We start from the raw sequence: 14,672 nt of genomic DNA on the forward strand, positions 1-14,672 counted from the left end.
AGCTGCAGGAAGTGGCATTTGCTAGTTCCCTTCAGACAAGCTGGCCACTCCTGACACTCCCCTATCCTTTGGCTATTCTTGAGTAGTTTATGTCCCTCAGCTGTGGCTATGCTCTACTTAGCTTTACATCTGGTATCTGTAAGGGTGAGGCAAAATGGGCGGTGCTGGGTGATAAACAAATGCCACCGTCCTCCCTGCAGTACAGATGCATGGCCACACAATGAGCAAAGTCACAGGATGAGTGTGATGGCACTTGTATGTTCAGGGAGGAAAACTGGCATTTAAATATCAAACTGAATGTTTAGCATAACAGCAGCATCTTTACACACATTTATATCCTAGATGTTTTTGTTTCAAGATGCTGAATGGTCTATAAAAATATGCTGATCTGAAGTGACAGTTTGGGGAAGGAATGGGAGAGGAGATGAAACGACTTCTCTGMTGCATATAAAAAGCCTGGAAAGTATCCATGGTTCTGTTTTATTTTTCTTCACTTTTTTTTTATTTGTTCCTGTTACAGATCTTCACTACTCTGTGATATCTAGACAAATGACCTGAAATTTAAATTAGTGCTAAAAGCAATACCTAATTGAACATTTCTTGAAAAAGGAGTGTTTTGTTAAAGAATCAAAATTACATTGGGAGAGGTCAAAATATCCCCCTCTGACATATAACTCTGCCAGCAAGGAACACCCAGGATCTATTTTGCATTTCTCCTTCACTAAAAAGGTTTGTTCGGACATGATTTATCTACTGTTTGCTGTGAGCTAAGAGCCTGCAAAAGTTTGGTTACCATAGCTCAGTTGATTCATGGCCACTCATTAAAGCCACATCAACTCAACCATGTACCTGGGTCATAAGAGTCAGTCCCAATGGCTTAAAATCACTTTAAGAGGATTCTGCTGATACACAGGGGTTGGCCTTTAAAATTGTTTGCTTCAGTTACTTCAGATGAAAATGGTATCAGATAGACAACAAGTAGCAGTACAATTTGGAAACCAAACTGCATACATAGCAGTTCCTTGGCTGGGTCAGAAACACTTCCTTTTGTGGTTCTCCAAGAACAAACACTTTGTTGCAGCTGGGCCACAGCTGTAAAACATGTCAGGATGAAGCTCCTGCTATAGGGGCTTAGTTCAAGYTGCCCACGTAGCCCCACTAGAACAGTGGCCAGTGCTGAACATTTTGGAGAAAGCGGTTAGCACTGCAGGCACCAGTCACAGTTACACTCCCTAAACAAGCACCTATCTCTGATCACATAAGATCAGGTGTACCAGGTAAGTGGCAGCTACCTACTGTCCAATCCCTCCCACAGTCCTGTAACAGCCATCTCCTTAGCTTTTTGCAGCCACCCTTCCTACATGTAGAAGTGCAATCTCTCAAACTCCTTTTGTAAAGAAGGCAGAGCTGCTGGTAAGCGCACAGCACAGGTTTCCACACAAGCATTCTCCGAACTGTGAGACAGGGCCTGTTTCTGCACATACGAGGAGTCAGACTGAAAATGGCTGAGGAACCAAAATGAGACAGCTGAGGTCTAGAAAGAATTGGGCACCTCAGGCTTCCCCAAGTTGCTGAGCTTTCTGGGTCTGTCATCTCAAACAGCAGAAAGAGGAACTGTAAAACTTTACATTTAAAAACAGAAAACATGCTTATGCTTAGACTTTTTCTGAGCAGACTGCATTTTGATACCAGCGGATGTTCATACAGGTCAGCAGATGACTCATATGAGCAGCAGAGCGTCGGATTTGGGATATTCTCTTAGAGTAACCGGCTAAAAAGGCCACCTTCTGTGAACCACTTCTCTTTACCACAGACGCAAGTGAGCCTCATTTCTGAACTTTTTCGGTGCTTTTCTCCTGCCAAAAACCCCACTGCTTCTATAGCTCTGTGCTGATGCGGGAAGGGGAACCTGAACACCTCGTGCAGCAAGTTAATGCTCTGCATCACTCAGATGGGAGAGAAGTGTGCTGAGCTTGAAAGCTTACCTTTTYTTTTTTTTTTCCAAGTGTATCACTTTGTCTAATAAAGCACATGACCTCCCTCTATAAACAATACCTGAACTTAAGATGACAGCATTGATTTAATCATGTTTGTCTGAATTTCTACACTTCACTCTAAGGTTCTTTGATAAAAAAGATTAGGAAAACAAAATTTTCTCTAATTTCTGCTTTTGTTTACTTAGACGTTTSACAGTGCTTTCAGCGTTACAAGTTTCATTGTTTCATCATGCCTTTATATTTGTGAAACTAGAAAAATGTGGTTGTTAAACCACAAGAAATGCTAAGGGGAACTAGAGGCAGACAGACTACTTCTGACTCCTTTAATTCTGTGCACATATACACACCCTTACTTATACACACATGTATGAACACATAGAGATCTCAGATCCACTGTGTTCTTTTAAAACAAGTTTTGCAAAACCAATGCTGCATAGCAAGAAGTAGAGCAGAGCCAAGGCCAGCTCAGTGCAGTAGGTATATTTTCAAAACAGCGTGGCCATACAAAATGCAGACATGGCAGGTGGGGAAACCCATCCGTGGCAGGCATCAGCAGGCCTCTGTGTAAATTATGTCTTCTTCCTACTGGAAATATCTACAAAATAGTGTCAGAACCGATGACCTAGAAGACCCCAAGCACTGATCCCATTAGATTTCTAAGACGTGATATAAAAATACAGCCCCTCCCACTCCAGATTCTTAGTTCTCACGTTCGGCTGCCACATGGGAGTTAAAAAGCCAACGCACTAAGGCTAAGTTCTAAAGAGAGCTCTTTAAAAACACAAGAGATGCGATTAATTTGTGCATTATTTAAGGCTGCCCCAGGAGGGAGGCGGTCAGAGCAGCGATGCGAGGAGCCGAGCGCGGCGTTGACAGCCGGCGCCACGCACAAGGGCGCGAGGTGACGGCTGGCGTCTCCTCTGCTGTCTTCCAGCAAACAAGACATCAGCAGAGAGGCGCTCCTCACCCCGCAGGCTCACTGTGCTTACAGGATGCGGCACCAAAGCAGGACATGACCCTGGCCACCAAGCATGAGAAATGAAATGAAAGGAAACAAAACAAAACAGGCTCTACACAATTTAGAAAGTTGGTTGGTGGTTTCCTTTTTGTTTTTTTCTGGGCCATTCTTTATTTCCTCCAGGCGGTAAGGAGCAATTACTGCTCTCTTCACTACTGCTTCCCCAGAAGATAATTGCAACGTTTAGCAAGTACCTGATTCTGCATTAACCTTATCTCTCAATATAGAAATGTGGACTTTCAACTGTAGCTTCCCAAAAAAAATCCAGGTTATCACAAGAAGCAACCAAGCACAGAGCATGTTCCAGGGACTACCAAGCTGCTGGGTGTAACGGATTTTTACTGCAACTGAAGAGTGGTTTGTGGTATCAAATATCCGCATTAGCTGCCAGCTTTCGGGTTGACTTGCCTATAAACTATTTCTCCTTCCACTGCTGCAAGGGAGCCCCAACCAGTTTCTGTATTTCCCTTCACTGGGCATGAACCCCCTTTGAGTGCAGACCAAGTCAGAGCCAGACAAAGATGTTATGCAGAAGAAAATGCCTAGCACATGCGCGTGGGAAAATTGAGCGATGTAGCACTGTGAGCAGCGCAGCTGGGAAATGCCTATGCGATAACCAGCCTTCTCAGTCAATTATACTAGTAAAACCTCAGCCACGGTTAGTTACAAAGCCTTGTAATAAAATGTGACAGACTTCAGATATCAGCTTCTCTCTGCACATTTTAAGATTGAAACTGTCCGAGAAAAAAATGGTCTGATTTATTAAATCCGCTGATCAAATCAGCTGCACAGATTGGCACAGGATAAATGAAAGGAGCTGTAGTAGTAATGCTGTCTTTGATCAGCCACAATTTTGTCTGAAATTCAATGCTTTTTTCCTCCTCCCCCCTTGGACCGATTATCTTAGGAACATGAATAGCAAAACCAAACACCATCCTTCTTGTGACCTTGAAGACTGAATGCAGCAGAAAGGGACAACTTGTTTAGCATTCCTGAATGAAAAGCAGCTCTTTTGGATCCTGCAAAGCCTCATGGCATGAATTTCCAAATATGCACCTTCTCTTCTGGAGAGCAGGAATGAAGCTTAGCAATGGGCTCTACACAAGCGACCTGATTTCATCTTCTGCTGACTGCACCGTTCTCATCACAGCTCTCATTGCCACATCCTTTCTGCAGCTGCATTGCCGCTGCTGGTTACAGCAGTGCCCAACGGCAGCCCAGCACACACACGTGRGACTCATCATTCCCATATGGTGCAGGGTGTGTGGAGATCCCCTGAACACTGCCCAACCACCCCACAATCCATCTTACAGAAAGGCTAAAGACACAAGACACAGGCCAAGGTCAGCAACTCTCACACCTTGGCTTCTTAGAAGTGTTTCGCCTTAAAAAAGCCATCACATACGCAGACAGAGAGATGTCTGTTTGCATGTGTGTTTTATTAGGCCTTGGCGAGCAGTGGAAGAGGGTGGATACAAAGGAAACATATGGGCATCACAAAAGAAAGTCACATTTCAGTTGGACATTATGAAGAACAAGATGGTTTTAGATCTGACCAGTCACAGTGATTTCAGTTAGAGTATTCTGGATTTACAACACTTTAGCAAAGGTCATGTTCTGGCCTAATTAAAGTCAAAATAATAACTGGAAAAAATGAGTAGCTGATAATCATCCTTCTGTTRAAGTCAAATAAAAGACCCATCTGCACCCTGCTTTCTGAAATTTGGCAGACGTGGCTTCATGCAAGCTGCTATATAGCTGCTTTCATGAACGTATCAGGAAATTTGAAAGCAGCTAAATATATACGTGCATGTGTGCCCCAAACGTCAAAACCAAATTAAAATGCAAATCTGATCATTAGGAAGTCATTTTTCATAATACAGAGTGAACTGAGATTGCTGAAGCAGGGGGAAAACAAAGTAATGACATTTTCTTCCGTAAAGCAAGGTCTTAAACAGTAGAATTTCTATGACAGAAAATTATACCTATTATCTTCATTCTTTTAAGCAATCTGCTCTCTACTATAATCACTGGAGTGGTATTTTAAAATTCCATTTTTGCTGCTGCTGTGGCCACCCCCACCGGCAGCCTCACTACACAGGATTTGCAAACCTGCAAAAACAGGTACATTCAAAACCACTTCATTCAAATCCCTCTTCCGCTCAAGCCCCCTCAGTTGTTTTAAAAAATTGTTTTAGACAAACTGGGAAGAGGTTAAGGGAGTTAATTTCCATTAAATAACATGAGCTTTTAAACCAGGAGAGTGCTGAGAAAATGTGAAACAGAATGTCACCCTGGCCAGAATGCCCTTCTTTAAATGCTTCATTTCTGGTGCCAAACCTTTAACAAGGCAGGCTTCTTAAATTCAGTGGGGGTCAGGAGTTTAGTTTATTCAGCAAGAATAACACTATTAACAGCTACCGCTCTTTSATGTCTCCACAGTTAACGCCCATGCATTCCAGCCCTAGTTAATACAGTCCAGTCAAGGAAAATTGGAGCTGCTAAGGGCAGTCATCTCTGCAGGGAGATTTTAAAACAGAATTTATACTGTGCTTTAAAAACAATCTAAAAGGATCAATCTACCTTATGAATCTGCTGTAGACAGAGACAGAGAGAAAGATGGATGGAAGAGAGCATATAAAAGCAAGTAAATCTGACTCTCTATATTGATTTTTGAGAGGACAGTGTAAGAGCACTTTGGTGAGGTCTTATATATCACTGGAAAGGACCAAATGCCACTGTGCATATGTCTGAAGGATGTCAGGATTTATCATGAAGCAATGCACCGCTGTATTCTTTCATTATGTCCTTTCGTAAATAACCTTGTTTTCATGACTGAGGAAGGTAGATCACTGCAAATTACATACTTCTCAATACAAACAAGGGCAAACAATTGCGGGAGGACTCTCAAGCAGCTGGAACTGCCACTCTTAAAACTCAAATTGCAGGAGCTGAAAGTACACATTCAATATTTTTAGCATTAACAAGAGAAAGCTGGTATTTTAATAATGAGCTTTTGAAAACCAGAATGGAAAAAAAAATCTGCATGTTGAGCGTAATCCTGTTTCTACTGACTTTATTCTAAACCACAGCCCACTGCTGTGGAGTGTTACCCAAAGCACCCCAGCACGCTGGCTTGGCCAAACGCTGCCCAAGGACATTCAAGGAGCCAGCCTGGTTTAGCTAGCAGTTCTTCACCAGATGGAATGCTTTGCTTTGAACATGATTGTTTTCCTCTTAAAAATATGTTTCCAGCAGCCAGAATGCAAATAAGATAATCATAATATCAAATACAGTTTTAAAGACAACTCTGGGGCCTCTATCCTTCTGTAATGGTGACAGTTTTGATCACAGAAGTTGAGTTCCAAAATTATTTAGTTTTGCACACTTTTACCTAAACTCTTCATATATCCACTCCCGTCCTTATATTTCCCTCATGTTGTACATTTAACTAAGATCCTGATATTTAATATACTTGTACTATTTGGTTAGTCCATCTTAATATACTTTTCTCAATACAGTGATAGAAAACAATTTTCTTTCAAATTGTTGGTTCCCTGGTAGGCCATATGGAAAATTGGATTGTCTTGAGTAGCTGATAATCATCCTTACAATGATAATCCAAATTGGATTGAATTTGAAGTTGTTGGGTTTTCTAACATAAAAAGCCCATCAGCTTCTCTACAAAGCTGTGACTGCCACGGTACACAACAGCATCCCACTAGATTAGGGGGCCCCAGTTAGCGTCCAGGCAGTACAGTAAAGTCTCCTCGTTAACATAGCTAACAGACAAGCCTAATGAAAAAACAAGTTACCTTCTTCAGTTTCATGCCACACAATTCCTTCCAAGTTCACGCTGGTCCCGGGCTCACAGGGTCCAAGGCATTCGGGTTCTGTTACTACTCCAACCTCGCAAGTATTTACACCCACTGAACGAGTCCGCACCAAAAGCTGCTCGACTGGTGCTGCAATATTGGATGAAGATGGGGAAAAGTAGGAAGGCAGAATCTGAGGTGTGATACTGCTGGAAATCGGAGGTGGAGGTGCAGGCACTGTAAACAGGGGATCAACCTGAAAACAACAGACAAACTTACTATAATGGTGCAGTGAGATTTCAAAAACAAATAAACAAAACAAACAAAAGAAAATCCAGTTTGCTAAGACTTCATTTGTGTATGTAGGGATTTGGAGTGATTTCAGTCTTAAGAGATCAACTATATATTTTTTTTTTTTAACATCAGCTGAAATGCTGCACATGAGAAATTAAACACAAAAAATTCATCATGCTAAATAAGGCAAATTACTAAATTTCTCCAAGACTATTCCCTGTTGTCAGAGACTGTTAGCATGAAATAATAATAAAAAAAAWWAWAAAAAAAAAAGGATTAAAGATACTTTTTTTCTTGGCACTGACAGAGACTGATTTGCAAATGAAAATTAATTTTGCAAACTGGGAACTGCATTTTTTATTTGAAGAAAACATGTAGAAAGACAATACAAAGACATACAAATGCAATTGTTTTTCCTGAGCATCCCAGAAAAAAATAGCACTTGGAACAATCCCAATATCCATATGCCATCAAACATAATCTCTTGTCATCCAATCAGATAAAATATACTAGGATCACCCACCTAACAGCTTACAGACAACATTTACATCTTTCTACTTGAAATAACAGATGAGGATTTTTACAAGAATCTATCCAATCCATCTAATTTCTACACATTTCCAAGATGTGTAGGTGGAAAAGCACAACTTGCCAGGCAATCAGCCTATGCGCAGGCAGTTCACATCATTACATGACCTATATATGAACTAAAGAAGTTACTGATCTTGCACAGCTTCCAATACACCCTGAGAGAGATGTGCTGCACGTAGGTTTGGTGATGAAGGTGCTCAGTGTTCTATTGTCTCCACACGGGGAATCCTCCCTCCATTGTTACATATCAAAACTCATGCTTGTTTGGTTCACTGTATGATGGCTTTCACATCAAGAAAACCTGCTTTAATACAAGAGTATAGGAAAAATGCTTTCCTATATACCTGCTTTCAAACAGATGATTTCAGACAGATGATAAAACACCTTTAAGTCTGTGTAGCTTCTCTGTCTGGGTCCCTCTAAGTATGCTCAACAAAAAACACAGGCTCTCTCATATCACATTGCATAGGGTTCACACAAGTGCATCTTAATGCGGCTCAAAGCTAATTTTGCTTCCTTTTAAAGCAAGCTGGCAAATAGGCAAGGAGAGGAAAGGACTGAAGGGCATACTCTTACATCATGTATTCTTTGTAACACAGATCAGATCATGTTGATGAGCAAATGAAATATAAAGCTAAAATTGTAAAGAATGTCCTTAAAATAGCACTTTCTTAAAACGGCCCTTCAAATTGTGGATCCCTTTTCAGACTTTTTCTTTAAGCATCATTCATGCAAACAGAATCAATCCTTCTTAGTTGGGTAACCAAGCCTAAGAGTAATAAAAATCTATGTAACAGAAGAACTTAATTTAGAGCCCAGATGCTCCCAAGGCTAAGCCGCACAGCTTTATAAAGCAAAGTAAGGCTGAAGGAACAGCCCACTTAGAAGTGTGCACACTGCTTTGGAAACCTGGGGCAAAATGCCCCAGTACCCAGCACTCTGCCCTAGAATGCTCATCCCCAAGCCCCAGGGAAAGAAACCAAACACTTAGTGTTACCATACTAAAATGGCAAGTGTTTCACATGACTCTAAGCAAAACTGTCAGATGCTGTCTTCCCATCCCAAGTATCAAAAACAGGATGGGTGAGCCAAAGCCAAAAGCCCAACTCTTAACAATGTACCCTGCTAAGTTGTTACAAATATTTGCACTTAGCTCTGGTTCATTTTGACTTGCTTATAAATGTCTGTGTTTTCCACTGAAACCATTCTGAGCAGAGAAGGCCAAAAAAGTGTCTGCATTGTGGTATAAGGCCCCACTACGGTATCAAACCCAAACACCAAGTCTTTAGTCACAAAGTAGGTGGGCATTTCCTAGCGTGGAAGTTCACATTCGATGTGCAGGTACAACCTTCCTCATTTTAAATAAATACAGAGAGCTTAAATACTGCACCAGTTTCTACCTGTTTTAAAGCTACCCCACGTTATCTGATAACTAGGCCACTGGCACAGCAAAGCAGTGGCTCTTTGCAGTACTGGAATGACACTGCTGCTTCCCTCACTCCTCCAAAGGGCACCGGTGGAAGAGGTTAGCAGCCATGAGAGATGCAGGAAGGCGGCCATCTCCATAAGAGAAAAAAAGAGGCACGTAAGTCTAAACATCTGGTGGTAGCAGCCTGTCAAACTGAGGAAAGTTAATGTCAAGAACAGATGCTCTGCAGTTTCTCACTGCTATTTGTGCATGATTATTCCCAGGTGCTGGTGCATGCTGAGCAGTAGCCTGGCTATTTATCACAACAGAGATTCCAAGAGGAGGATGAGGAGCTAAACCTGAGCAAGGTTTTTTACGCAGATCCTCTCTTAACATGTGTAACCAAAGGGCTCCTGACCCGACGGAAACATTCAGGTGGTATTTTCTTCCTTAACCACTTTCATGAGCTGATGAGTAGGGAAGGCTTGAAACAGGAACGTGACGCCCATCAACAGCCAGCACCACGGGTCTGGCTGGATCAGGCAGTGACAGCTCCTGGCAGCAGAAACCACGATAGAAGGACAGAGTCCTTCAAGGTCCCCAAGCAACACAAGCTTCTAAAATCTTGCCTGAAAATTCACTCTTTATCGCCTTTTAAAGTGATTTCTTGATAATCAAGAAAGATTCAGTGGACAGTGCTGAGCTCACAGCAGAAGGGATGTGGTTTTTAGTGAACTTCCTAGGTCAGGTAGCCCAACATGATACTATGGCCATTGGTCACATCCTAGTCCCCTTCTTGCAAGGGCAAGTCCTCACTGGACACCATCCCTTAGCTACCTCCATGGAAAACCCAGGAACGAAGAGTGATACCCAGAAACCCCCATGACTGTAACTTGCTATGGTACTAATGTGATCAAAAGGGGATTAGTTTTATCATTTCAATACAACTTTTTTTTTCCCCAGATACTTAAATAGGTGAGTTTTGATCACATCCTGCATATAGGCATTTCATTCATTTCAACTTTCATTTCAAAGCTTTCCAAGGGCATGTATCTGAAGTGTGAAATGTGTTTGCCATAAATCGCAAAATGCAAACTACATAATTTCTAGTTATAGCTTCCAAACCCCCGACAACGCCATATGATCCCTCAAAGTGTGCAAGCAGGTGTATAACTACAGAAATTATGTAGCTCCACCTTATTAATGAATATATTTCTTTGGCAGTGATCTCTGAAGGACAGGAGACAGAGCTACCAGACTAAGACACAGAAGAACACTGCTTCTTAAACCAGGAGAAAAAAAATAGAATAAAAAAACATAAGCACTGCCAGCAGAAATGGAAATGTCAGGAATGTCTGTAAAAAGAATGTGGAAGGAAGATCCCAAACCTATTATGGGATACACTTAAAAACTGACTCTTTGCAAAACTAAGCCCTTCCTTTAAGGCAGACTCCAATAAAAGACCAGAAGGAACAAGCAATTTTTCAGCTTTGAAATTGTTATCCACAAGTTTCTTGGAATTCCAAAGTTGTACTTCACAGAATCTGAAATGAAAAGCAGGAAATAAAGGAATTCATCTCCATACGGAAGTGCTACTTTTCTCCAAATTCATTTACTGAGATTTTAAAGTAAAAGGGCAGTTGACTTGTTTTTATACAACGCCTGTTCGCCCTGCATTCACACACTTCTAAAGCAACAAGGACTCCAGAAGATCTCATCCCCTTCTCATTCCCAACACCACAAACCAGAAGTTATGCTAATAATATCAATAAAACCACTTTGGAAGAAAACAAATGTGGAAGAATGTAACGTGGAAAAAATGCCTGTATGCTCAAAAGCCTCTCTCTTTTTCCATGCCTCTCATTGATCCAATAAAAGATGCCTTTTTTCCCATGAAGCCCTGCCTCACAGAGATCTTATACATCTTAAAAACAAAGCTGTCCACCCACATTCTACCATGTAATAAAAATGGATTCTTTCATCTGAATGATCTCTTTTTTTTTTTTTAATCTAATCTCACACAAGAAGACATCCAGGACCATTCTGCCATCATACTTAATAGAACTTATATGTATATGTATATGTATATGTATATATCTCAATCAGTCTGTAAGTCAGGTTTAATTATATTACTGAAATCTTTGACCATCTTTGGCCATTTTCTAAAGACATTTTATTACAAGATATTTATTATATAATAAGGACCCTTAGATGAACAAACTTTATACATCAAGTTAAAGGGGAAAAAATCCTCCAATCCCCCAAAGCACTTCACCCCTCAAAGTAGGGATTTTTTTCCCTACTGCTATGTGTAGAAAATATGATAGAAATATTATATGATTTGGCTGTAGAAAATAATTTTGATCACCAGCTAGACAGATCTGCAAGTCTTATATTCAACACAGGAAAAGTACTTACAATATCCTATGTCACTTCCATCAACTATCCAATCAGCAAACATATCTGCCAACACCTGCTCTGTGGATAATTACTTATTTCTTCCACATATAGATTTCCAGACCTCCTCAGACCATGTGGGACTGCATCAGCAGCACTTGCACAGACACAGTAATAATATGCTGTTTAGGACAATAATAATATACAATGATGATCACAAATAATAACTCAATCCTTCAGTAGAGGCTAATGCATATATAGTGGTGATAAACTCTTCTAAAAACAGACTTTCAAGGGAGATCAATAAAAAACAAGAAAAACAGCAGGCAGGGAGAATTCCATACTCCCCCTTATATATCCTATTCCAGCTGAGATACTTAGGATTTCCCAAAGCCATTCACCCATTTTAGTATGGGAAAGATTAGCATTTGACAGCTGCTGGCAATAGCCTTCTGCCAAAGGCTGCATCTGTGAAAAACTGTATGTCAACTCTGACATTTGGCAAGGGCCTGGGAGAATGCCCAAATTGCCACCTGCAAATTTCTAGTGAAGACATTTCTCCTCTCTCAGCCCAAGAAAATCATAATGACTGAGAAACTTCTGCTTGAAAGTCTCTAGAGCATCTATCTCCACTGAAATTTGATTTCTTTTAGCAAATTCCCCAAACCAGACTTCCAAACTTTTATTTCAGTCATGGCCTGACCCATTGCTGAGCCTTAGAATAGAATGGACTGAAATTCATTTTAGAACTCTGTTCTACCAAGACAGATTCACAGTATTCTAAGTCAAGCAAGGAATTTCTTTGTTCATGTTTAGACTGAAAATGGATAAATCAAGCTCCTGTGGCACATCTTTTCCTCTCTGTGGCTTAGAAGTACATGACTTTGAGATCTCTGTTCCAGCCTCAAAGACATTAATTCACATTGATTTTGCCATGGTACCTAAGGATCCCCATTAGCATGCCTTATAAGCACCCCCACACAGATACAAGTTCATATTTGCTGAGTTCCAGATGGGGCGTATGATTGCTGATTTGTTGAGAAAGGAAAGAAGAACGGATAAGACATGGTTTCATGCAGAAAATATCCAAAATTGTAGTCAAAGCATCTTCCGTTTCAGTATGTCAGCCTAGCCTTAAGTTTCCTCCTTTCTTATTCTGTCTCACAAACTGTTTTTATAGTCTGACAAAGTGATCAGCACCTACTGCAAATGAAAACCCACTTCTGCTCAAGTTAAAAAAAAAAAAAGCAAAAGAATCATTAGTCCAAATATTCTACATTTCACCTGTGCTATTCTAGCTGCATGTACCTATTCTCTGTACTGACTGCACACATCCTTTTTATGCTAATCTCTGCACGATGAGATTAGTAACAACAAAAAAACTGATATTTCTGCACTTGGTAGAAATTCAAATGTTTTGCTCAACTGAAAAAAAAACTAATCTAAACTGTCATGAAAGCATGAAACGCCTCTGGCAGTTCTATCAAAGTATATAGACATGTACAGACTCTTTGAAGAAATGAAACTGCAGTTTATCAAGTGTGATTTATAAGCAACACAGATTTAGCTGGGAGATAACACTGCTGTCTAATCATTAGTAGTCAGACAACAGCCATGTGAACACATCAATTATGGGCCACTGCCAAAAGCCCTTGAGATCCCAGAGATTAACAGCCAATCCTCTGTTTTACAAGCTCACATCAAAAAGAATATTAATAAGAGGAGGGGCAATGTGAAAGCTTGTCAGAGTAATTCAGGCGCTAAAACAAGGCATTTTTTCTCCCTCTGCTCTGCCTTGAACTGGTCTACAGAAAAAAAAAAAAAAAAAGGAAAAAAAAAGTTGGCATCAGCTACAAAGCACAAAGCTGCCAATTTCTCAGAAAATGTTTTTCATTAACATATGGGAAGTTGTAAAGAGCTGCAAAAGCTATGTTTGGTGGATGAAGGCTACAACTTCTATGTATTCCTTTCCTGCATGTATCATTTATACAACCTCAGTCATTATTCAGATATTTGGAAATAAACATCCACGCACAGAAGTGTTTGATGGCTTTTCGCTTCCCTCAAAACCAGTCATTTGCTACTATGAACAAACTAGCTATCTCTAAAGGCACTCATTTACTACATCTCACTAATGACTTAGCAAAACTACAAAACGGGAAGACCAACAACTCATCTTTAGGCTTTTATATAGGTTTTCCAAAACTGTGCCTTTTTTTACTGACTTGACTTTACTTCAATCCTGCCTGAGTAGGGGTTTACTCTTCTTGCATACAAATGAAGGGGCACAAGAGAAGAAAACACTTCCAAAGGAAGCACTTACCCCTTTGTATAAATGTAAACATGCCCATTGAGATGGAGTTGGAACAGCCAGTTGCTGGCATTGTACATACACCAATATCAATTGGCAGTCTTTGTGCTTGGTGCACTCCTCAGTTAGCCTTGTTTCAACCCTGGTTGAGGGCTCAAGAATAAACAGATCTGTTTTACTGTCTGGCTTCAAATACCCTGGCTTCACTTCAGCCAAGGATATATTTTAAGAGTATGTAACGCAGAAAAGGGAACTTGATTTGTGGGATCTTACCAAAGCTCCTTTTGTACAAGCTGGCAACTGACCTCTGAGCAGTGAGGGAAAGAGAAGGAGCGTTTTAGGCTCTCCTTGCTGCCCAGGCCCTATAATTTGAAACTTGTGTCTTTAGGCACACCTCCAAAATAGTTTGCATTTGTCAGGCGAGCCAGTTTAAAAGATTCTTCTCCCACCTCTGTCTTTTCCATCTTTGGTTGTTTTTAACTGGACTATTGCACATACATAACTTGTCTGGAGGATAGCATGTTATTAACTGACTATATGACATAGTCACGGGGGCCATCATTACGCATGGAAGGACATACAGGCAGGAAAATTTTCAAATAGAAGACTGATTTTGCAAAACTGCTTCTTTAGGAAAAAAGCTGCAGCGAGCGGTGCCATTCACAGATTTCCAGTGACCTCATTAAAGCTGGCCACCACAGCTCTAAGAGCATCAGAGTCACCTACAACAACAGTTTTAACTAGGACACAGTCCTGTATCAGTCATGGTGACCATAAAGCCAAGCAGGCACACAGTTTGCATCTGGCCAAATAATAGAAAGAAGATACTATTTAATTTTTT

General features: G+C 40.6%; 1 protein-coding gene across 1 annotated transcript in view; it reads right to left on the reverse strand.

Moving 5' to 3' along the window:
- The window catches only part of ZNF608 (zinc finger protein 608), a 78,702-nt gene that overhangs the window by 36,767 nt on the left and 27,263 nt on the right, over positions 1–14,672 (reverse strand). Inside the window, exon 3 of the mRNA XM_026046582.1 lies at positions 6,831–7,086. Within this exon, the coding sequence (XP_025902367.1) occupies positions 6,831–7,086 (256 nt within the window). The remainder of the gene's footprint in view (positions 1–6,830; positions 7,087–14,672) is intronic.

Source organism: Nothoprocta perdicaria, unplaced genomic scaffold, assembly GCF_003342845.1.
Source record: "Nothoprocta perdicaria isolate Ctin4 unplaced genomic scaffold, notPer1 scaffold_45, whole genome shotgun sequence".
Lineage (NCBI taxonomy): Eukaryota > Metazoa > Chordata > Aves > Tinamiformes > Tinamidae > Nothoprocta > Nothoprocta perdicaria.